The 24783-nt window shown below is 39.8% G+C and overlaps 1 protein-coding gene across 1 annotated transcript in view; it reads left to right on the forward strand.

Annotated features, from left to right (window-relative positions):
• Positions 1-3761: 3761 nt before the first annotated feature.
• Positions 3762-24783, forward strand: part of RNF128 (ring finger protein 128) — a 110332-nt gene continuing 89310 nt past the window's right edge. The window contains exon 1 of the mRNA XM_055339007.1: positions 3762-4364. Coding sequence (XP_055194982.1) covers positions 3959-4364 — 406 coding nt within the window. The 5' untranslated portion in view covers positions 3762-3958. The remainder of the gene's footprint in view (positions 4365-24783) is intronic.

Genomic DNA, 24783 nt, shown 5'->3' on the forward strand with positions numbered 1-24783 from the left:
TCCAAAAAATCCAGTCATATTAAATGTATTTCTTTAGGATAAGGGAAAACAAAAACTTAGGGCTAGAAATGGTATCACCATAACAATGTAAGAATAAAGGTAACATAGTGAGTGGTATGACCTGGACCAAGAGATGAGTCCAATATTTCTATTTTGGACAATAGACACAAATATAACATGAAGGAAGGAAAGATTAAAAATTGACAGTTTCTAGGGGCGCCTCAGTGGATCTGTTGGTTAAGTGTCCAACTCTTGATTTCGGCTCAGGTCAGGATCTCAGGGTCATGAGATCAAGCTCCACACTGGGCTCCACACTCAGCAAGGAGTCTGCTTGAGATTTTCCTCTCCCTCTGCCCCTCCTACTCATGCTCTCTCTCTCTCTCGCTCTCTCACCTTCAAATAAATAAAATCTTTGAAAAAAATGGATAGTTTCTAAACAACTTTTATGTTCACAGAGTTCTAGCATATCGGATCTGGAAAAGACCTTATGGATAAATAAATTCTAATCCAACCTCTTTTATTGTGTAAGTGAAGAAAAGTCCCAAAGAGGTTTTTTATTTCCCTGAGGATATAATAGTAGCTGTGGCAAAATCAGCACTTGTGCCAACTTTGGGTTTCTAATATACTTCAAAAATGTTCAGACTACCACCTAAAGTACAAAAAACATACAAAATCAGATTGAACGATATGTAGACATACAATATAGAGATAATACAAATATAGTTTGGAAGTCGAAGCACAATGAGATGGAAATAAAATGACCAATCTGTCCAAACTACTAGATCCTGTACTATCTTCTTCATATACAAGTTGTATGATCTCAAGTTCTTAAATTGTAAAGTGTAAAGATTTACCTGGAGAGCCTATTTAAAATGTGAATTCCTAGATATTCCCCTCAGATTCTGATTCAGGATGACTAGGGGTGGGACCCAGAAATCTTCATTTTTAATAAAATTCCAAGCGAGTATAATGTAGGTGTTCCACAAACAAAACTTTAGGAGCACCTGGGTGGCTCAGTTAGGCGTCTGCCTTCAGCTCAGGTCATGATCTCAGGGTCCTGGGATTGAGCCCTGGGTCAGGCTTCCTGGTTGGCAGTGAGTCTGCTTCTCCCTCTCCCTCTGCCTCTCCCTCCCACTTGTGTTCTCTCTCTCTCTCTCTCTCTCTCTCTCTCTCTCTCTGAAATGAATAAATAAAATCTATTTAAAAATGAAAAAAAAGGGATCCCTGGGTGGCGCAGCGGTTTGGCGCCTGCCTTTGGCCCAGGGCGCGATTCTGGAGACCCCGGATCGAATCCCACGTCAGGCTCCCGGTGCATGGAGCCTGCTTCTCCCTCTGCCTATGTCTCTGCCTCTTTCTCTCTCTCTCTCTCTCTGTGTGACTATCATAAAAAATAAATAAATAATAAATAAATAAAATAAAAAAATAAAAATGAAAAAAAAATTTTAAAAAACACCGAATAAGCACTAGACCACTCATGCCCCAACAAATTATCTTAAGAGTTAACAGAAAAATTGCATTCATGGGTATTTACTGTTCTGGAACTTACTCTACTTAACTGCAAAAATTTAAAAACAATCTAAAATCATCTTTGTAAGTGATGACTCTCTCTGAAATTCATAAAAGGAAGCATAAATGAACTTACATACCAGATACATAATGCTGGTTACCATATAAAGTCATGCACTTCAACCTTGAGAGCAATTTTAAATAGTTTAGTAAAATTCTCCTTCACGCACCAGCACTGCCGCAAAGTGTTAAAGGGAAAGTTGTCATTTTTAAGACCTGTAATGATTTTTAACTTCTACAAAAAATATGTGAAGATTTAAAACTAGTACGTCACAATGAACAAAACTTCTAATGGATTTAGCTAACTTCTCACTAATCAGTTTTTTAAACTATTTCATGAGAAGTTTTTCATGAGAATTGCTTGAGAAGCAATTTAATAACCGTAGGAAAAGCGGAATCAAATTTCTAGGACTTGACTGATTCTTTGCATGTTGAACACTGACATTGCATTTATCAGAGATGTCTATCAGCAATCAGCAAACTAATGGTTTTGGCAATAGTAGCACTTCTTTCAGTTTGAGAGTTTTCTTTGTCCACTGAGTACAGGCTTTCTTCTGAGTTTGAACATCAAAATCTCAGTCCTAATAGCAAAAATAATGAACTATTTGTGTTTACCCTTCAGTAGACCACAAGCTAATACACAGAGACCTTTAAACTTTCCAGTTCAATTCCATGAATAATTATTAACTGATTACTATGTGCAAGGTGCTTATGGGGTATTGGGGGGGGAAGGGATATATAAGTGAGTAATCAACAGCTATAATATAATATAGAAAGGTTAAATTTATACTGTGCATCTGCTGGGTTTATTTATCAGGTCCTATTTCCTGACCAGGTCCTATATTTCCTGAACTCCTCCCTTCTGCTAAATAGTGTTACTGTTCATTCCCACCCAGCAGTGGGCCCGCTCCTAAGGCTGTTATCTCAGATGCCTAAAGGCAGACAAGTAGTAGGAGAAGAAATATCTCTATTGGTGATCGCATTCAACAATGTCTCCTATTTTCCTGTTTTCTGTTGTCCTGTTCCTTTGGCTCTAGTAGACATTCTGATTCCAGACTACTTTCCTTGGACTTCAGACTACCATTGTGCCAGCTTTCCTTTTGGTCTGGTATCCTCTTCTTTTCTGACAGCCTGATGCCTGTTTGTCTCATTTGCTGACTCTTGGCCCAGACTCCTGATAGCTCTGTCTTCTCATCCACTTATCTCCTTCTTCACTAGCCCATGGCAGACTGTGATCACCCTAACCCAGCCACTTACCCAGACCAGTTGACCCCTCAGCAATCTGTATCAGTGCACTCTCGATTAAAAGCAGAGCTTACAATAATTTTTTTAAGATTTTATTTATTTATTCATGAGATACACACAGAGAGAGAGGCACAGACATAGGCAGAGGGAGAAGCAGGCTCCCTGCGTGGAGCCTGATGCAGAACTCGATCCCAGGATCTCCGGATCACAACCTGAGCCAAAGCCAGACACTCAACCACTGAGCCACCCAGGCGCCCCACGGAGCTTACAATAAAAGAAGTGATGAAACAAATAAAAGTCTAGACCTCTGAGAGCACTAGAATTAAAAATACTAAATATTCAAAATTACACCTGGACCAATATTTTGTTACAATATAACACATAGGACATAAAAATTAATGGAATGCAGAGCAACTCAGGTATCGAGCAATCGACAAATATTTGAGTGCCTACCATGGGCCAGGCACTGTACCTGAAAAGATCCCTAGCCACTGAAATGTTTACTTTTCAACGAATATAAACAAGGTGGCAGAAGATATTCCTTGGGAAGCCTATTAAGAAAAAAATCCACAAAGAAATAAGAGGGCTGAAAAGGCTACAAAAATCAATTCTCCTACCCCTGTAGCAGTGAAACGTCTGGATCTTAACTTACTCCTGGAAGAACTGGTTGATAGCATATTTCAACGGGGCTTGGAAAACCAGTTTAGTGTTTTAAATATTCTGAGAGAGGTGACTTTCAGACTTGTCACGTGGGATTCCTAAGTCCTGTTCCTCATTCCGATCCACTCCGTGTTTATGAAAGTGCATTCGCTGGAACATTAAGAAAAAAATTTCAGTGCAGGAAGTCATCCAATCCTGATAAGTTGACATGTAGAATAAAGTTTATGATGTTATTTATTGCTAAGGTAGTCCTGGTTAAAGGTCACGTGTGTGCAGTTGGAGGTGGGGAGGCAAGGGAGAACGTAGAGAACCCAAGTGAAATAGAGCCTGATGTATTCAGGGCTTATGTGGTTAGAGGTGAGATCAATTACCTCCTTGCAACTGAAATTTCAGACTTCTTCTTAGCAGGGACCCAAGTGGACAAATGGTGACTGATATTTGGAAATACCAGCAGACATTTTGAATCGTGTGCTCAGATGAACGAGCAATGAGCCAGGAGAATAAGTCCAGTTGTTTTCCGCCGCTTGTAATTTTTGCCTTCTTATTTAAAATCACGGTGTCTTTTTCCATGAATGCCTATGTGACCGTGACTTATTACAATGAAACCAGCAACTACACCACGACAGAGAGGTGTGAATGTGGTGTTTATGGATTAGCTTCGCCGGTGGCTAATGCTATGGGGGTGGTTGGCATCCCTCAGAACAATAATTACCAGGCTTGTGATTACAACACTGAGTTTACTAATACTAACAGTCCCTGGATTGCGCTGATAGAAAGAGGCAATTGTACATTTTCAGAAAAAATTCAAGCAGCGGGCAGAAGAAACGCAGATGCTGTTGTGATTTATAATGTTCCAGAGACTGGCAACCAGACGATACAGATGGCGAATTTTGGTAAGTAATGACTGAGTCCCAAAGAAGGTTTATGTCATTGTTTATCTTAAAATGGCATTTCCATTTAGAATTACTCTAGGATTTGGCGACAACATTGTCAAATGATTTGCTTAATTTTTTTTCCCAGCACTACCTGGAATCACTTTACTATTACTTAATATTTGTAGTTAGGTTGTTCCAAGGACCAAGGCAATTCATGAAGTGATCCATATGTTCTTTCATGATTTTCTTAGTTGTTTTAGTTGGCTCATTATTATATAACTGCTTTTTAAGAAAATGCACCTGACCTCTAAACATTTTAAAAAACCAAATATCTTAATTCCATTTTTAATTTGTACTTTTCAGTTTGATTCATTTTCTTCCTCAGAAAGGATCGTACATACTCAACTATGCAATTGCTACAATCCTGATTAACTATTATGAGTAAACAATAGCATATTGTAAGTATGCAAAATGTTAAAAAAATGAGAATTCCACTATCTGCTGTGTGCATGTGAGATGTGAATATGTTTGTGGGACTAATTCATATAAAACTGCTCTCTAAGAAAAATTATACAGTGGAAAAGGCATGGTAGAAATAGGATCACACTGGAATCTGCATCAAAAGTAAAAGTTTCCCTGAGAAGTATTTACTTAGGACTTCTTAAGTACATATAATCATCTAATTTATTAACTTTGTACTGGAACTTACTTCTGAGAATTATTGTTTTTATTTGTTTTGTAAAACAATGCAGCTCTCTGAACAAAGTGTGTTTAAGCCAGTAAAGAAGTAGATTTCTCTCTTAATCTTTCTCTACTATAGGTAGGAATGGATATTTTAGCTCCAGATGGCTAAGGAAAAAAAAAAGGTAATGATTTCAAACAGATTAAGAGCTGGAAGAACACAATATCAAGGATAATTGATTATCACCACCAAATCTGGCATCTGAGGAAATTCATGTAAATGAAACAGATTTCAAAATTTTAAAAGAGAGAAAATCAAATTTGTGTTAAGAATAATAGGGATTGAAAAAAAAGAATAATAGGGATTGGAACATGCAGGTTATGCCCGTGCAATAATGGCAGGTTAGTACTAGCGTGGGAAAAACAAGCTACTGGTTTCTCTGGGTATCAGAAAACCAGGTAAAGATGGTCTTTCAGTGGCATGAAATTATTGTCAATGTACAAGACTCCACTCACTCACTGCCTTTTGTAATATACCCTGGACACTCCCAGAACTCAGGCATTCACATTTATTTTTTTTCATAAGCCCTTCCCCGTGTGTTCCTTCATTTCTACAAGTGACTTTTATTTTTGTAGAAATAAACAGGGACAATCTGCTCATGAAAATCAGAAGCCAAGCCTATTCTAAGGAACCTACTTCCCTTAGTTTCAGTTTAGATTCTGAGTACTCCAGGTTTCCTGTGGGCAACTGCATTGTCTTCACAGCTATTTTTAAAGTATACACAGTACCAGACTAAACAGTAGTCCTGTTTTCAAAACTTGCTTTGCAACATGCAGTAGAGGCCAACATCTAGTGGAATGTGGGTACCCAGCCACTGATTTTCAAAGACTTACCAAAGGTCACTTATAGTAAATCTCATCAGGAGGCACACACAGTCATCTGAATGCCTGACTCTGAGTTTTACTCTGAGTATTAAAAACAAGGCAGTTACATTTAGCCTTCAATGTGTACTTGCAGCATAACCAAGGATATATGATCAAAAACATTTTTTAGAACTACCACATTGTCCCTCTTTTAAAATAAGCACATTGAAAAAGAAAGCATAACTGTAGTAGTTGTAATAGTTTATATTTGTTACCATTTCCTCTATGTCAGGCACTGTTGTAGGGTGCCTGCCATATTTTTATTTCATTTTATTTTATTTCATTTTTCCTATTACCACTTTATTTTTTTATTTAGATTAAATTAGCCAACATAGAGCACATCATAGTTTCAAAGATAGAGTTCAGTGATTCATCAATTGCGTATAACACCCAGTGCTCATTATACCAAGTCATCTCCTTAATGCCTGTCACCCAGTTACCTCGTCCCCACCCACCCACCTCCCTTCCAGCCACCCCACCCTCAGTTTGTCTCCTAGAGTTAAGAGTCACTCATGGTTTGTCTCCGTCTCTGATTATTGATCTCTAATACCAAAAGTTCTCAACTGCAAAGAATTAAAATAGTAAGTTTAGTGTTTTGCAGTTATAAGACCTATCGCCTAGTGTGTTAGTATAGTTCTGTCTTCCCAGAAATTTTCCTTACAGAGATTATTAGATGGTGCAGTTGGCAAAGAGTGAGGCAGGTGTGGATACCAAAAATCTACAGTCACCTTCTGGCCCATTTAAAGATGGGGTCATTATGTTGTCATATAAGCCCACCTGTTGTTAATTTTTGCTGTCTTTGGGTTAGTGTCCTGTTTTGTGGACATGCTCATTAAAAGAAAAGATGCTCATTATCACTTACCATCAGGGAAATGCAAATCAAAACTACAATGAGATATAACCTCACTCGTGTCAGAATCAACAACACAAGAAACAAGTGTTGACAAGGATGTGGAGAAAGATGGGAATGTACACTGGTGCAGGCACTGTGGTAAACAGTATGGATGTTCCTCAAAAAGTTAAAAATAGAACTACCCTCAATCCAGTAATCACACTACTGGGTAATTCTAAGGGATACATAAAATAAAGATGAGGGCAACAATTCCTCCTCCTCCTGCAAAAGCTCTTGGCTTCCTCTCCATCCTCTCATCTTTTAGCACCCCCACAAACCACCTTTCCGGAAAAATCGCACTATGGCACCCTGTCATCCTTGTCCTGCTCCACCTCCCTCTCCCTTGATCCAGTCCCATTGTTCCATGCTAGGCCTTGGGAACCTTTCCACAACGTCGTGCCTCTTTGCTTACCCACGTCGATGACCTCCAACCAAAGACCACTAGGAACAAATCCGTAGTTGAAAAAGTTGGATTTTTTATTTGCTTCAGCAAAGGGGGGTAGGCACAGCACAGGAAAGCAACGGGGCATCTCCATAAGAGGATGGTAGGAGGGACTCAGATGATCTGGGTGAGGGTCTAGGGAAGCAGGCCATCTACCTGCCACCCCAGTTTGCTGAGACTATAGAATTTCCCAGAAAGCAGGACTTTGGGGCCTTAAAACAGGACATTCCTAGGAAAACCAGGCTGAATTGACGACTCTAGCAGGCTTTGCTCTGGGTTTAGAGGCTATCAAAGAGAGGAGGCAATCCTGTGACTGGATTTCTAACTACATCTTCTCTCTATGTGGGGAAGGCTGACCAGAAGCTATAGCAGTAATTGAGAAAGAAGTAGCAGTCACTTGGCATTAGCCAGGATGGGAGACTTTTGGTCATTTTTGCGAATCGGACACAGTTCATATTTGGACTATGTTCAGACATGATTGTGGAATAGGCTTATTTTTGTCCTGAGCCTCCCCCTAATGTTGGTGTTCTCTGAGACTATTTGTGCTCAGCAAGGAAATACCAAGTCCCAATTGATAGTGGCACGCCCGGTCTCAGATTGTCTCTTTCTCACTAGCAATAATACACTGTGCCTGTGCCCTCACTGTGGTACAAATGCATTATCCGCCCACCCCTGACAATTTTAAATTCCTGTGCCCCCTTTTCCCCATCTGGGCTGCCCTCAAGGCCCCAACAAGCATAAAGAATGCTCCTGCACTCTCTCATGGTTTCATGATATGTGGACAGAATGTCCTTCCTCCTAGGCCCACTCTATTTATAGCCTCCCTATGAGCAGGCTTCTTTTTTTCTGAAGGGGACAAAGTTCAGTCTGCCACTGAAGAGGAATAATGGATAGCTTAATGCTTGGAGGTGAATCCTTCATTCAGGGTGTCCCAATTTGCAGTCCGTTTTTACCTCGCATTTTTGATAGTATTAGAAACAAAAGACTATGCTTATGTATCCGTAAGCAATTATGTAACATCTTTTTTTTCCCCAGATTTTATTTATTCGAGAGAGAATGAGAGAAAGAATGAGCACAAGCATGTGGCGAGGCAGAGGGAAAAGCAGACTCCTCACAGAGCAGGGAGCCCGATGCGGGACTCAATCCTGGGACCCCCGGATCATGATCTGAGTCAAAGGCAGATATTTCACTGATGGAGTCACCCAGGTGCTCCAGTAATTACACAACGTCTTCACAACCATTTGCAAATGTTTCAGAGACATCCATCCTGTTCTGTCCCAGATGAACAAGAAAAAACAAGAGGCTTGTTATTAAAGTGTGAAATTTGGAACCTGTTAAGTACTAACTTGATAAGCAAACAGGTCCTGAAAGTTAACTATGCTGTTAAGAAGCAAATTGCCTTAAGAAATGTGTAGGTTTGAGTGCAGTTGATTTCAGCAAAGTCAATAATTGGGGCAGGATAAAATGGTTCTTAGGTTTTTATCATTTCGACCGTGTCGAATGAAAGGGATTACAAGGGTGAGGTTTGAAGCATTTCAGAATCCCCAAAACTCATCAATTCCAGAGCATACGTAAGCACATGGAAAGGAAGGGTTTGATCAGAGCAGCAAACACAAACACTAAATGTTTTGGGGGAAATGTCTTCTAGAAATGAAAGAGGAAAGAAATAAGAACAAAGTGTATGAAGGGAAGGGAAGAAAATCATTAAAAACTTCACTAAGGGGCAGCCCAGGTGGCTCAGTGGTTTAGCACCGCCTTCGGCCCAGGGTGTGATCCTGGAGACCCGGGATCAAGTCCCAACGTCAGTCTATCGGCATGGAGCCTGCTTCTCCCTCTGCCTGTGTATCTGCCTCCCCTCCCCCCATGTCTCATGAATAAATACATAAAATCTTAAAAAAAAAAAACTTCACTAAAGTTTCAGTAGCTTCTCATGGCACTTGGAGTAATTCGCACTCCTTCCTATGTCCTGCTGGAGCCATGAATCACCTGGCTCCTGCCTACCACTCTGACCTCATCTCCTGTAACCTCCCCACCCCCCTGCCACTCACTCAGCTCTAGCCACACTAGCTTCCTGATAGTCCCTCTATTCCACTAAACTCTTCCCTGCCCTTGAGCCTGAAAGTACTTGATACCCCCCACATCTCATTAAACATAAAGTCCTGATGATTGTACCTCCCTGCATTACCTTTCTTGTAAGTTTTTATTTAAATTCCAGTTAGTTAAGATGCAGTGTAACACTAATTTCAGGTGTACGATATAGTGATTCAACAGTTCCATACAACACCAGGAGCTCATCACAAGTGCCCTCCTTCATCCCCATCTCTTGTTTCCCCATCCTCCCACCCTTTCCCCTCTGGTAACCATCAGTGTGTTCTCTAGAGTTAAGAATCCATTTCTTGGTTTCTTTTTTTTATAAATTAATTTTTATTGGTGTTCAATTTACCAACATACAGAATAACACCCAGTGCTCATCCCGTCAAGTGTCCCCCTCAGTGCCCGTCACCCATTCACCCCCACCCCCCGCCCTCCTCCCCTTCCACCATTCTTGGTTTCTTTCTCACTCTCTATCTCTTTCTTTTTCTTGGCTTGTTTGTTTTGTTTCTTAAATTCCACATATGAGTGAAATCATGTGTTTCATGATTTCCACTGATGAGAAATCAGTTGTCTTTCTCTGACTTATTTCACTTAGCATTATGTTCTCTAGCTCCACTCATATTGTTGCAAATGGCAAGACTTCACTCTTTCTATAGCAGGTTGGTATTCCATTGTATATATCCACATATATGTGTCTGTATATATACCACAACTTCTTTATCCATTCTTCTATCAATGCACACTTGGGCTGCTTCCAATATCTTGGCTATTGTAAACAACACTGCTATAAACATTGGGGTGCATGTATCGCTTTAAATTAGTTTTTGTATTCTTTTTTTTTAATTTTTATTTATTTATGATAGTCACAGAGAGAGAGAGAGAGAGAGAGGCAGAGACATAGGCAGAGGGAGAAACAGGCTCCATGCACCGGGAGCCCGACGTGGGATTCAATCCCGGGTCTCCAGGATCGCGCCCTGGGCCAAAGGCAGGCGCCAAACCGCTGCGCCACCCAGGGATCCCCTAGTTTTTGTATTCTTTGAGGAAATACCCACTAGTGTGATTACTGGATTGAGGGTAGTTCTATTTTTAACTTTTTGAGGAAAATCCATACTGTTTTTCACAGTGCCTGCACCAGTGTACATTCCCATCTTTCTCCACATCCTTATCAACACTTGTTTCTTGTGTTGTTGATTCTTTTCACGTGTTTGTTGGCCATCTGGATGTCTTCTTGGAGAAATCTCTCTTCATGTCTCCCGCACATTTTTAATTGGATTATTTGCTTTTTGGGTGTTGAGTTGTAGAGTTGTTTATGTATTTTGGATACGAACCCCTTATCAGATATGTCATTAGCAAATGTCTTCTCCCAATATCTCCATCACCTTTTAGTTTTGTTGATTATTTCCTTCACAGTGCAGAATCTTTTTATTTTGACATAGTCCCAATAGTTTATTTTTGCTTGCCTCAGGAGACATGACTATTTAGAAATTTCTACAACTGTTGTCAGAGAAGTTATTGCCTATGTTCTCTTCTAGGATATGTATTATTCCAGGTTTCAACTTTAGGTCTTTAATACATTCTGAATTTATTTTTATGTATGGTACAGGAAAGTGGTCCAGTATCATTGTTTTGTGTGTTACTGTCCAGTTTTCCCAAGCCATTTGTTGAAGAGGCTTTTTCCCATTGGATATTCTTATTGCTTAATATCAATTGGCCATATACTTATGGGTTCATCTCTGGGTTTCATTCTGTTCCATTGATCTATGTGTCTGTTTTTATGCCAGAACCATACTGTTTTGATTACTACAGCTTCATAATTAACTTGAAGTCCAGAATTGTGATGCCTCCAGCATTACTTTTCTTGAATTTTCAGGGTTTTTTTCTGTGTGTGTGGTTCCATACAAATTTTAGGACTATTTATTCTAGTTTTGTGAAAAATGCTATTCATATTTTGATGGGGATTGCATTAAATCTATAGATTGCTTTGGGTACTAAGTATTTTTTAACAGTATTTGTTCTTCCAATCCACGTGCATGGAATGTCTTTGCATTTCTTTGTGTCATCTTCAATTTTTTTCATCAGTGTTTTAAAGTTTTCAGAGTACAGACTGAGGCGTGGCAAGATGGTGGAAGAGTAGGGGTCCATAACTCACCTGGGCCCACATACTTACCTAGATAATTTTCAAAACATCCTGAACACCTATGAATTCAACCCGAGATTTAAAGAGAGAACAGCTGGGATGCTACAGAGAGAAAAGTTATCGCTTCTAACGAGTAGGAAGGAAAAAACTAAAAACAAAAAGGTGGGAGAGGAGAACCCCAAGTAGCCAGGCTAAAGTGGAGCGGTGAAAGACTCTGGGGTAGGAAAGCCCAGCCCTGGAGAAGCAGGAACTTTAAAAATCCGCGCCACAGTTTTCCCTAACAGAAAAGTGCTTAGCAGGGAAATTGGGCAGAATGGAGGAGGGGCAGTAAACCCTCTAGATTCCCCGAATCACTATAAAGGAGGGGCACCTGGCAGAAAGCTCACCGCAAACTGCAGTCTGATATCAGTAAAGGCCTGGAGTGCTGCAGCCCTCTGGGGCATTTGGGAGAAGCCAGTTGGTTAGGCGGGCTGGCTCCGGATGGAGGTGGCTGTGCCCTGTTCCCTTCAGGAGAGGCAGTCCCCGGGAGCGCGGGTCCAGCGGCACAGGGCCCCGGATCCCAGGGCGCCCAAGTGGACAAAGCCAGCCTTCCTGCGCCCCACCACCCCACACAGGCGGAGGTAGGGAGGGCACAGGACAGCGAGGACTCTCCTGCCATGAGGCGCCCCCAAGCGGTGCAGATCAGCACACCCCTGCCACCCCAGGAGCATCTAGGCCAGTGCCAACTGGGAGACTATAATTAGTTACTCAAAGGGAGCTCACTCTAGACCTGGGAATCTGGCCACCACCATTGTTTTTCTTCTTTGTTTCACCTTGTGCCTGGGAGAGGCAGGGACACTAGTGAACAAAGGTCTCACAGGATAAACAACTCCCACTGAGCCTGGCACCCAGCAGGAGGCGGGACATCTTCCCCAGGTGCACACACCTGAGAATTAGCACAGCAGGACCTCCCTCAGAAGACCAGCTGGAAGAAAAAGGGAAGAGCAAGTTCTTGACCAAGCAGTGCTGGAAAGAGCCAGGACCAAGGAAAAGAGTATATTGAAGTAGAGGGTCCTTTTTTAAAATTTTTTTTCTTTTTTCCATTACGACTCGTTTTTGTTTTTGTTTTTTTATGACTTATTTTTATATCAGACTAAAAATTTCCAATATTTTTTCTTTTCCCACCTTAACTACAATATTTTACCAGCTCTTCGTATTTAAGTATTTTCCTTTTTGATTTTCATATTTCTACAATTACATGTCTTAGATATATTTTTTCACTTCTGGATTCCCTTCAACATATTCACTTTAATTTTGGTAGATACACAAGATAAGGGTTTTTCTTTTTCTTTTTTTTTCTACCTCGTTTTGTTTTACAATGGTGGAAACTAGCACCTTCTAATACATGACCAGCATATACCCAAAACCAAGTGGAATACTGTGCTGATTCATTCTGTAAGATTATATTCTCTCTTCCTTCCCATTCTGTTCCCCTCTTTTATCTCGTTTATGATTTGGTGGTCAATGTTGGGGCTTTCTACAAGTATTGCTGGTTTATATAAATTTGGGATTGAGCATCTTCTAACATACAGAACAGTATACACTCAGAACCAAGAGAATTATGTCTAGGACCCCTCAGGTAGATTACATTCTCCCTACACTACCTCTTCTTCACCACCACCATCGCCCCCTTAATTTTTCTCTTTTTCCTCTTCTCTTTACTTTTTCTTTTTTTTTCTTCTTTGTTTTTGGCTTTTGGCTTTTTATTTTTACTACATTGTTTTAAAATTTGTTTTTCACTTTAGTGGTCCTTTTATTTTGTTCTTTTCTTTTTCTTTTATTTTCTGGTCTCTGATCTATTCGAAATTATCTAGGGTGTATTTTACTTAGGTCATGGTTGATATTTTTGACACAGCCCACTCATACAGCCACTCTGCACTAGACAAAATGACTAGAAGGAATAATTCACCATAAAAGAAAGAACCTGAAACTACTCTCTGCCACAGAGTTACAGAATTTGGATTTCAATACGATGTCAGAAAGTCAATTCAGAAGTACACTTATAAAGCTACTGGTGGCTCTGGAAGAAAAACATAAAGGACTCTAGAGACTTTGTTACTGAAAAATTGAGATCTAATCAGGCCAAAATTAAAAATAGATTAAATGAAATGCAATCCAAACTGGATGTCCTAACTGCTAGGGTTAAGGAGGTGGAAGAGTGAGTGACATAGAAGACAAGTTGATGGTAAGGAAGGAAGCTGAGGAAAAAATAGATAAATGAGAGCCCATGAAGAAAGTCTTAGGGAAATAAATGATAGCTTGAGAAGGAAGAACATATGTATAATTGGGATTCCAGAAGTGGCTGAGGGAGAGAGAGGACCACAAAGTATAATTTGAACAAATCATAGCTAAGATCTTCCCTAATCTGGGGAACGAAACAGGCATTCAGAACCAAGATATAGAGAGGACCCCCCCCCCCAAGATCAGTAAAAACCGTTCAACACCTCAACATTCAAAGATAAAGAGGAAATTCATAGAGCAGTGGAAACAAGAGGTTCTTAACTTATATGGGGAGAAATACCAGATTAACAGCAGACCTCTCCACAGAAACCTGGCAGGACAGAAGAAGCTGGCATGATACATTCAGGGTACTAAATGAGAAGAACATGCAGCCAAGAATACTTTATCCAGCAGGGCTCTCATTCAGAATAGGAGAGATAAATAGCTTCCAGGATAGGCAGAAACTGGAAGAATATGTGACCAAAAAACTGGCTCTGCAAGAAATATTAAGGGGGACCCTGTAAAAAGAAAGAGGAATCCCAAAGAAATAATTCACAAAAACAGGGACTGAATAGGTATTGCAATGACACTAAATTCATATCTTTCAATAGTTACTCTGAATGTGAATGGGCTAAATGATCCCTCAAAAGACGCAGAGTATCAGACTGGATAAAAAAGCAAGACTCATCTATATCCTGTCTACAAGAGTCTCATTTTAGACCTAAGAACACCTTCAGCCTGAAAATGAAGAAGTGGAGAACCATTTACCATTCAAAAGGTCTCAAAGAAAGCTGGGGTAGCAATCTTCATATCAGATAAAGTTTATTCCGAAGACTGTAGTCAGAGAAGAGGGACACTATATCATACTTAAAGAGCCTATCAAACAGGAAGACCTAAAAATCATGAGTATTTATGACCCTAATATGGGAGTTGCCAAGTATATCAATCTATTAATAACCAAAGTAAAGACATATTTAGATAATAATACACTAATACTAGGAGACTTCAGCATGGCATTTTCTGCAAATGACAGATCTTCTAAAAAGAGCATCACCAAAGAAACAAGGGCCTTGAATGATACACTGGACCAAATAGATTTCACAGATATACACAGAACTGTATATCCAAACGCAACTGAATACACATTCTTCTCAAGTGCACATGGGACTTTCTCCAGAAGAGAACACATACTGGGTCACCAATCAAGTCTCAACCAATACCAAAATATTGGGATTGTCCCCTGCATATTTTCAGACCACAATTCTTTGAAACTAGAACTCAATCATAAGAAGATATTTGGAAGAAGCTCAAACACGTGGAGGTTAAAGAGCATCCTACTAAAATATGAATGGGTCAACCAGGAAATTAGACAAGAATTAAAAAGATTCATGGAAACTAATGAAAATGAATGTACAACCTTTCAAAATCTTTAGGATGCAGCAAAAGCAGTCCTAAGAGGGAAATACATTGCAATACAAACCTCCCTCAAAAAATTGGAAAAAACTCAAATACACAAGTTAACTTTGCACCCAAAAGAATTGGAGAAAGAACCACAAGTAAAACCTACACCAAGCAGAAGAAGAGAGATAAAAAGATTAAAGCAGAACTCAATGAAATAGAGACCAGAACTGTAGAACAGATCAACAAAACCAGGAGTTGGTTCTTTGAAAGAATTAGTAAGATAGAGAAGCCCCTAGCCAGCTTTATTAAAAAGAAAAAACACTGAAATTAATAAAATCACAAATTAAAGAGGAGAGATCACAACAAATACCAAGGAAATACAAACAGTTTTTAAAATGTATTATGAGCAGATATATGCCAACAAATTAGGCAATCTAGAAGAAATGAACACATTTCTATAAAAACACAAACTACCAAAACTGGAACAGGAAGAAATAGAAAATCTGAGGAGGCCAATAACCAGCAAGGAAATTGAGGCAGTCATCAAAAACCTCCCAAGACACAAAAGCCCAGGGCCAGATGGCTCCCCAGGGCAAGTCTGTCAAGCATTTAAAAGAAATAATACATATTCTACTAAAGCTGTTTCTAAGGATAGAAAGGGACGGAATACTTGCCAACTCGTTTTATGAGGCCAGCATTACCTTGATTCCAAAACCAGACAAAGACCCCACCAAAAGGAGAATTACAGACCAACATCCCTAATGAACATGGATGCAAAAATTCTCAACACGATACTAGCCAATAGGATCCAATAGTACATTAAGAAAATTATTCACCATGACCAAGTAGGATTTATCCCCAGGACACAAGGCTGGTTCAACACTCGTAAAACAATCAATGTGATTCATCATATCAGCAAGAGAAAAACCAAGAAACATATGATCCTCTCATTAGATGCAGAGAAGCATTTGACAAAATACAGCATCCATTCCTGATCAAAACTCTTCAGAGTGTAGGGATAGAGGGAACATTCCTCAGCATCTTAAAAGCCATCTACGAAAAGCCCACAGCAAATATCATTCTCAATGGGGAAGCACTGGGAGCCTTTCCCCTAAGATCAGGAACAAGACAGGGATGTCCACTCTCACCACTGCTATTCAACATAGTACTGGAAGTCCTAGCCTCAGCAATCAGACAAAAAGACATTAAAGGCATTCAAATTGGCAAAGAAGTCAAACCCTCCCTCTTTGCTGATGATATGATACTCTACGTAGAAAACCCAAAAGCCTCCACCCCATAATTGCTAGAACTCATACAGCAATTTGGTAGCGTGGCAGGATACAAAATCAATGCCCAGAAATCAGTGGCATTTCTATACACTAACAAGAAGACTGAACAAAGAGAAATGAAGGAGTCAATCCCATTGACAATTGCACCCAAAAGCATAAGATACCTAGGAATAAACCTAACCAAAGAGGTAAAGGATCTATACCCTAAAACCTACAGAACACTTCTGAAAGAAATTGAGGAAGACACAAAGAGATGGAAAAATATTCCATGCTCGTGGATTGGCAGAATTAATATTGTGAAAATGTCAATGTCACCCAGGGCAATTTAGACGTTTAATGCAATCCCTATCAAAATACCATGGACTTTCTTCAGAGAGTTAGAACAAATTATTTTAAGATTTGTGTGGAATCAGAAAAGACCCTGAATAGCCAGGGGAATATTGAAAAAGAAAACCATAGCTGGGGGCATCACAATGCGGGATTTCAGGTTGTAGTACAAAGCTGTGGTCATCAAGACAGTGTGGTACTGGCACAAAAACAGACACCTAGATCAAGGGAACAGAATAGAGAACCCAGAAGTGGACCCTGAACTTTATGGTCAACGAATATTTGATAAAGGAGGAAAGACTATCCATTGGAAGAAAGACAGTCTCTTCAATAAATGGTGCTGGGAAAATTGGACATCCACATGCAGAAGAATGAAACTAGACCACTCTCTTGCACCATACACAAAGATAAACTCAAAATGGATGAAAGATCTAAATGTGAGACAAGATTCCATCAAAATCCTAGAGGAGAACACAGGCAACACCCTTTTTGAACCAGCCACAGTAACTTCTTGCAAGATACATCCACGAAATCAAAAGAAACAAAAGTAAAAATGAACTATTGGGACTTCATCAAGATAAGAAGCTTTTGCACAGCAAAGGATACAGTCAACAAAACTAAAAGACAACCTACAGAATGGGAGAAGATATTTGCAAATGACGTATCAGATAAAGGGCTAGTTTCCAAGATCTATAAAGAACTTATTAAACTCAACACCAAAGAAACAATCCATCATGAAATGGGCAAAAGACATGAAGAGAAATCTCACAGAGGAAGACATAGACATGGCCAACATGCACATGAGAAAATGCTCTGCATCACTTGCCATCAGGGAAATACAAATCAAAACCACAATGAGATACCACCTCACACCAGTGAGAATGGGGAAAATTAACAAGGCAGGAAACCACAAATGTTGGAGAGGATGCAGAGAAAAGGGAACCCTCCTGCACTGTTGGTGGGAATGTGAACTGGTGCAGCCACTCTGGAAAACTGTGTGGAGGTTCCTCAAAGAGTTAAAAATAGACCTGCCCTACGACCCAGCAATTGCACTGTTGGGGATTTACCCCAAAGATACAGATGCAATGAAACGCCGGGACACCTGCACACCGATGTTTCTAGCAGCAATGTCCACAATAGCCAAACTGTGGAAGGAGCCTCAGTGTCCATCGAAAGATGAATGGATAAAGAAGATGTGGCTTATGTATACAATGGAATATTACTCAGCCATTAGAAACGACAAATACCCACCATTTGCTTCAACGTGGATGGACCTGGAGGGTATTATGCTGAGTGAAGTAAGTCAGTTGGAGAAGGACAAACATTATATGTTCTCATTCATTTGGGGAAATAAATAATAGTGAAAGGGAATATAAGGGAAGGGAGAAGAAGTGTGTAGGAAATATCAGAAAGGGAGACAGAACATTAAGACTCCTAACTCTGGGAAACGAACTAGGGGTGGTGGAAGGGGAGGAGGGCAGGCGGTGGGGGTGAATGGGTGACGGGCACTGAGGGGGCCACTTGACGGGATGAGCACTGGGTGTTATTCTGTATGTTGGCAAATCGAACACCAATAAAAAATAAATTTATTATAAAAAAACGTGAAGAAAAATCTGGATCTCAACTCAAAATTATGCAAGGTTAATCCATGGGGCTCAATTTTATCATATGTAAAATGAGGTTAAAATACTCATTCCTTACAGAGTTGCTGTGAGATTGTACATGGAAAGCACAATTTCTGATGCATATAAAGATTGCAGTCATTGTTGTGAAGAAAAAGACGAAAGAAAGAAAGAAAGAAAGAAAGAAAGAAAGAAAGAAAGAAAGAAAGAAATGACAAATACCCACCATTTGCTTCGACATGGATGGAACTGGAGGGTATTGTGCTGAGTGAAATAAGTCAATCAGAGGACAAATATTATATGGTCTCATTCATTTGGGGAATATAAAAAATAGTGAAAGGGAATAAAGGGAACGGAGAGAAAATGAGTGAATATATCAGTGAAGATGACAGAACATGAGAGACTCCTAACTGTGGGAATCGAACAAGGGGTAGTGGAAAGGGAGGTGGGCGGGAGGTTGGAGTGACTGGGTGACCAGCACTGAGGGGGGCACTTGACAGGATGAGCACTGGGTGATATGATATATGTTGGCAAATCGAACTCCAATAAAAACTATATACAAAAAAATAAATTAAATTAAAAAGAAAAGAAATCCCAATTGTCAGCCAGAGCTTGCTCTTCTAAGATCTTACTGCTGCAGAGCTTCTCTTGGGTCAGGCTATGGCTCTTGTTTCTTTGGAGATGTGCTTAGAAGACCTATCAAGTGTAGAAAGCACTAGATTGAAGTCACCAAGTATAAGTGTATTATTATCTAAGTATGTCTTAACTTTGGTTATTAATTGATTGATATGTTTGGCAGCTCCCACATTCGGAGCATATATATTGATGACAACCGTTCAAAATCTTTGGGATACAGCAAAAGCAGTCCTGAGGAGGAAATACATCGCAATACAAGGTCAGGCTATGGCTATGTAAACAAGAACAAATAGCTCCCCAGGGCTTTATATGCTAGGGTTTAACCTCGGTATCAAAAAGTAATATACATCAGGTTAGAGCCCTCCTATCTCTTTTAGGCCTTCATTAATTTCTCTTGTTCCTCCAAAGGACTGCAGTTTTTTTCTTGGGGGGGGGGGTTGGTAGAAAGGGTATGTTCTTTGTGAAATGGTTAGAGAAATGATACATTTTTCTTTAGCTCAAATGCAACTTACCCTACTCTCCCTCTGAGTACTGTTACAAAAATTGTTCAGGAAGCTCTTTGGTAGATATGGCCTTTTTGTATATTCTGGCTTTTTGGTAAGATTATTATTTTTTTAAAGAACATTTGCCTTTGTGTTTGGAGTGGTACTAAATTTCTCAGAATTAACCGCTGTGGCCTCCAACTGCAACTAATCTTACTGTGTGTAAGTTACTGAGCATTTAAGATTCTGATTATATCCTGTATGAGGCTAATAAAAATAACCAGTGGAAAAATTATTTGGAAAAGTAGTTATTTGGTCCACATAGACGTTTTTCAAGCTAAAATAATGTCAAACATCCTCTTTGACTGATTATACACTCCTCCTCCTCCTCCTCCTCCTCTGCTGAATTGACTGCTTTGAGGAAAAGAACTCAATTTACATTTCCACGTACAAGCTAAAAATATATGCAAGCAAACGGAGATTGGATTTAATTCAATACTCGAATGCAGGGCATCTAGGTATTTAATGATTGCAATTTTGACATCGTAAGGCCTTGACTAGATTTCTACCATTTTTTGCTGAAATCCTCATCTCCTCAATGCAGAGATAGGTAATTAGCATTAGTCATAACAAACAGATCATTTCCCAGGACATTTGAGTTATTAAAATGGCCTAAAAGAATATTGTCGTGTGCTCCTTCTTCATAATCATTTTTTAAAGATATTTATTTACTCATGAGAAACACACACAGAGACATAGGCAGAGGGAGAAGCAGACTCCCTGCAAGGAGCCTGATGCAGGACTTGATCCTAGGACTCTAGCATCAGGACCTGAGCCAAAGGCAGACGCTCAACCACTGAGCCACCCAGGTGCCCCACAATAATCATTTTTATGCAACATCCTCCAGATACTCTGGTAACACTCCACTCAAGCCCCATCTTGCACCTGATGTGCAAGACTCTAAAGCACTTCCATTTGTAACCTAATGGCTGATTAGTTTAACATGCAGGTAATTCAGCACTCGTTACCATCCACTGGATTGAACCCTCCCTGCCCCAACACTGACATGCCCCTCCTTTGCCCTTGTAATCTACACTCCCCAGTCTGGGGCCCTTCTGGTCTAAATTCTCTCATATTTTGATGTCTCCCACATTCCACTTTGCCCTTCTGAGCTCCTCGAAGAATGCCTGCTCTCTTGTGAACAACTCTCTGACATTTTGTCTACACCGCCTCCTTCTACCTGGCTACACCAAGTCCTGTTTTTTTTTTTCCAAGTCCTGTTTTTGTTTGAGGTAACCTTATTACAGAATTTAGTTTGAAAACTTTACACTATGTACCACTATATGGTCTCACATTCATGTCATCCTTATTTTTTTTTGCTGTGTTCCAATAAAACTTTATTTACAAAAAGAAGTTACCAGCTTGCATAGAAGACCATGAGATATATGAAAATGTCATCCAAGCATTTTTTTCCCAGGCAGGGCACTTTGAATGGATTCACTTCATAGTTACTGGCCAGTTACCACCAGGAGTCTAAGAATGTTCCAAGTTTACAATAGTTTATAAAAAAGTATCCACTTATAAATGATCTCAGTAGGTCTCTTTACCCTTTTTTTTTATAAATGTATTTTTATTGGTGTTCAATTTTCCAACATATGGAATAACACCCAGTGCTCATCCCATCAAGTGCCCTCCTCAGTGCCAATCACCCAGTCACCCACACCCCCCACCCTCCTCCCTTTCTACCATCCCTAGTTCATTTCCCAGAGTTAAGAGTCTCTCATGTTCTGTCTCCCTTTCTGATATTTCCCACTCATTTTTCCCTTTCCCCTTTATTTTCTTTCACTATTTTTTATATTCCCCAAATGAATGAGACCATATAATGTTTGTCCTTCTCCGATTGACTTATTTCACTCAGCATAATACCCTCCAGTTCCACCCATGTCGAAGCAAATGGTGGGTATTTGTCATTTCTTTCTAATGGCTGAGTAATATTCCATTGTATACATAGACCACATCTTCTTTATCCATTCATCTTTCGATGGACACTGAGGCTCCTTCCACAGTTTGGCTATTGTGGACATTGCTGCTATAAACATCGGGGTGCAGGTGTCCCGGCATTTCACTGCATCTGTATCTTTGGAGTAAATCCTCAGCAGGGCAATTGCTGGGTCGTAGGGCAGATCTATTTTCACCATTTATTGAAGAGACTGTCCTTTTTCCAGTGGATAGTCTATCCTGCTTTGTGGAATATTAGTTGACCATACAGTTGAGGGCCCATTTCTGGGTTCTCTATTCTGTTCCACTGATCTATGTGTCTGTTTTTGTGCCAGTACCATATTGTATTGATGATCACAGCTTTGTACTACAACCTGAAATCCCGCATTGTGATGCCCCCAGCTATGGTTTTCTTTTTTAAAATTCCCCTGGCTATTCGGGGTCTTTTCTGATTCCACACAAAGCTTACAATGATTTGTTCCAAGTCTCTGAAGAATGTCCATGGTATTTTGATAGGAATTGCATTGAATGTGTAAATTGCCCTGGGTAGCATTGAGATTTTCACAATATTAATTCTTCCAATCCATGAGCATAGAATATTTTTCCATCTCTTTGTGTCTTCCTCAATTTCTTTCAGAAGTGTTCTGTAGGTTTTATGGTATAGATCCTTTACCTCTTTGGTTAGGTTTATTCCTAAGTATGCTTTTGGGTGCAATTGTCAATGGGATTGACTCCTTCATTTCTCTTTGTTCAGTCACATTGTTAGTGTATAGAAATGCCACTGATTTCTGGGCATTGATTTTGTACCTGCCAAGTTGCTGCATGAGTTCTAGCAATCTTGGGGTGGAGTCTTTTGGGTTTTCTATGTACAGTATCATGTCATCTGCAAAGAGGGAGAGTTTGACTTCTTCTTTTCAATTTAAATGCCTTTTATTTCTCTTTGTTGCCTGATTGCTGAGGCTAGGACTTCTAGTACTATGTTGAATAGCAGTGGTGAGAGTGGACATCCCTGTCTTGTTCCTGATCTTAGGGGAAAGGCTCCCAGTGTTTCCCCATTGAGAATGATATTTGCTGTGGGTTTTTCATAGATGGCTTTTAAGATGCCGAGGATTGTTCCCCCTATCCCTACACTCTGAAGAGTTTTGATCAGGAATGGATGCTGTAGGGGATCCCTGGGTGGCACAGCGGTTTAGCGCCTGCCTTTGGCCCAGGGCGCGATCCTGGAGACCCGGGATCGAATCCCACGTCGGGCTCCCGGTGCATGGAGCCTGCTTCTCCCTCTGCCTGTGTCTCTGCCTCTCTCTCTCTATCTGTGTGTGACTATCATAAATAAACAAAAATTTAAAAAAAAGGAATGGATGCTGTATTTTGTCAAATGCTTTCTCTGCATCTATTGAGAGGATCATATGGTTCTTGTTTTTTCTCTTGTTGATATGATCTATCATGTTGATTGCTTTATGAGTGTTGAACCAGCTTTGCATTCCAGGGATAAATCCCACTTGGTCATGGTGAATAATCTTCTTAATGTCTGTTGGAAGTATTCCATAGCTTTCTATCTTTCTGAACAGCTTTAGTAGAATAGGTATTGTTTCTTCTTTAAATGTTTGATAGAATTCCCCTGGGAAGCCATCTGGCCTTGGACTTTTGTGTCTTGGGAGGTTTTATGACTGCTTCAATTTCCTCCCTGGTTATAGGCCTGTTCACATTTTCTATTTATTCCTGTTCCAGTTTTGGTAGTTTGTGGTTTTCCAGAAATGTGTCCATTTCTTCTAGATTGCCTAATTTATTGGCACATAGCTGCTCATAATATGTTTTTAAAATCGTTTGTATTTCCTTGGTATTGGTGGTGATCTCTCCTTTTTCATTCATGATTTTATTAATTAGAGTCTTTTCTCTTTTGTTTTTAATAAGGCTGGCTAATGGTTTATCTATCTTATTAATTCTTTCAAAGAACCAACTCCTGGTTTTGTTGATCTGTTCTACAGTTCTTCTGGTCTCTATTTCATTGAGTTCTGCTCGAATCTTTAGTTACTCTCTTCTTCTGCTTGGTGTAGGGTTGGTTTTTTTTTTTTTAGATTTTTTAAATTTTATTTACTCATGAGAGACACACATACACACACACAGAGAGAGAGAGAGAGAGAGAGAGAGAGAGAGAGAGAGGCAGAGACACAGGCTGAGGGAGAAGCAGGCTCCATTCTGGGAGCCTGACATGGGACTTGATCCTGGGACTCCAGGATCATGCCATGGGCCGAAGGCAGGCACTAAACCGTTGAGCCACCCAGGGATCCCAGGTGTAGGTTTTAGTTACTGTTCTTTCTCCAGTTCCTTTAGGTGCAAATTTAGCTTGTGCATTTGAGTTTTTTCCAATATTTTGAGGGATGCTTGTATTGGGATGTATTTCCCTCTCAGGACTGCTTTTGCTGTATCCCAAAGATTTTGAATGGTTGTATCTTCATTCTCATTAGTTTCCATGAATCTTTTTAAATTCTTCTCTAATTTCCTGGTTGACACTTTCATCTTTTAGCAGGATAGTCTTTAACCTCCATGTGTTTGAATTGCTTACAAATTTGTTCTCGTGATTGAGTTCTAGTTTCAGAGCATTCTGGTCTGAAAATATGCAGGGGAAAATCCCAGTCTCTTGGTATCGGCTGAGACTTGATTTGTGACCCAGTATGTGGTCTATTCTGGAGAAAATTCCATGTGCACTTGAGAAGAATGTGTATTCAGTTGCCTTTGGATGTAAAGTTCTCTAAATATCTGTGAAATTCATCTGGTCCAGTGTATCATTTAAAGCTCTTGAATGTTGTGCTTAGAAGATCTGTCATTAGCAGAAAGCACCATTTTGAAGTCTCCCAGTATTGGTGTATTATCTAAGCATGTCTTTTTTTGGTTATTGATTGATTGATATACTTGGCAGCTCCCACATTGGGGCATAAATATTCATGATTGTTAGGTCCTCTTGTTGGATAGATCCTTTAATTATGATACAGTGTCACTCTTCATCTCTTACAACAGTGTTTGGGATAAATTTTAATTTATCTGATATGAGGATTGCTACCCCTGCTTTCTTTTGAAGTCTATTTGAATGGTAAATGGTTCTCCAACCTTTCATTTTCTGGCTGTAGGTATTTTGAGGTCTAAAATGAGTCTCTTGTAGATAGCAAATAGATGGGTCTTGTTTTTTTTTTTATCCAGTCTGAAACCCTGCATCTTTTAATGGGATCATTAAGCTCATTCACATTCAGAGTTACTA

Source organism: Nyctereutes procyonoides, unplaced genomic scaffold, assembly GCF_905146905.1.
Source record: "Nyctereutes procyonoides isolate TBG_1078 unplaced genomic scaffold, NYPRO_anot_genome, whole genome shotgun sequence".
In the NCBI taxonomy this organism is placed as follows: Eukaryota; Metazoa; Chordata; class Mammalia; order Carnivora; family Canidae; genus Nyctereutes; species Nyctereutes procyonoides.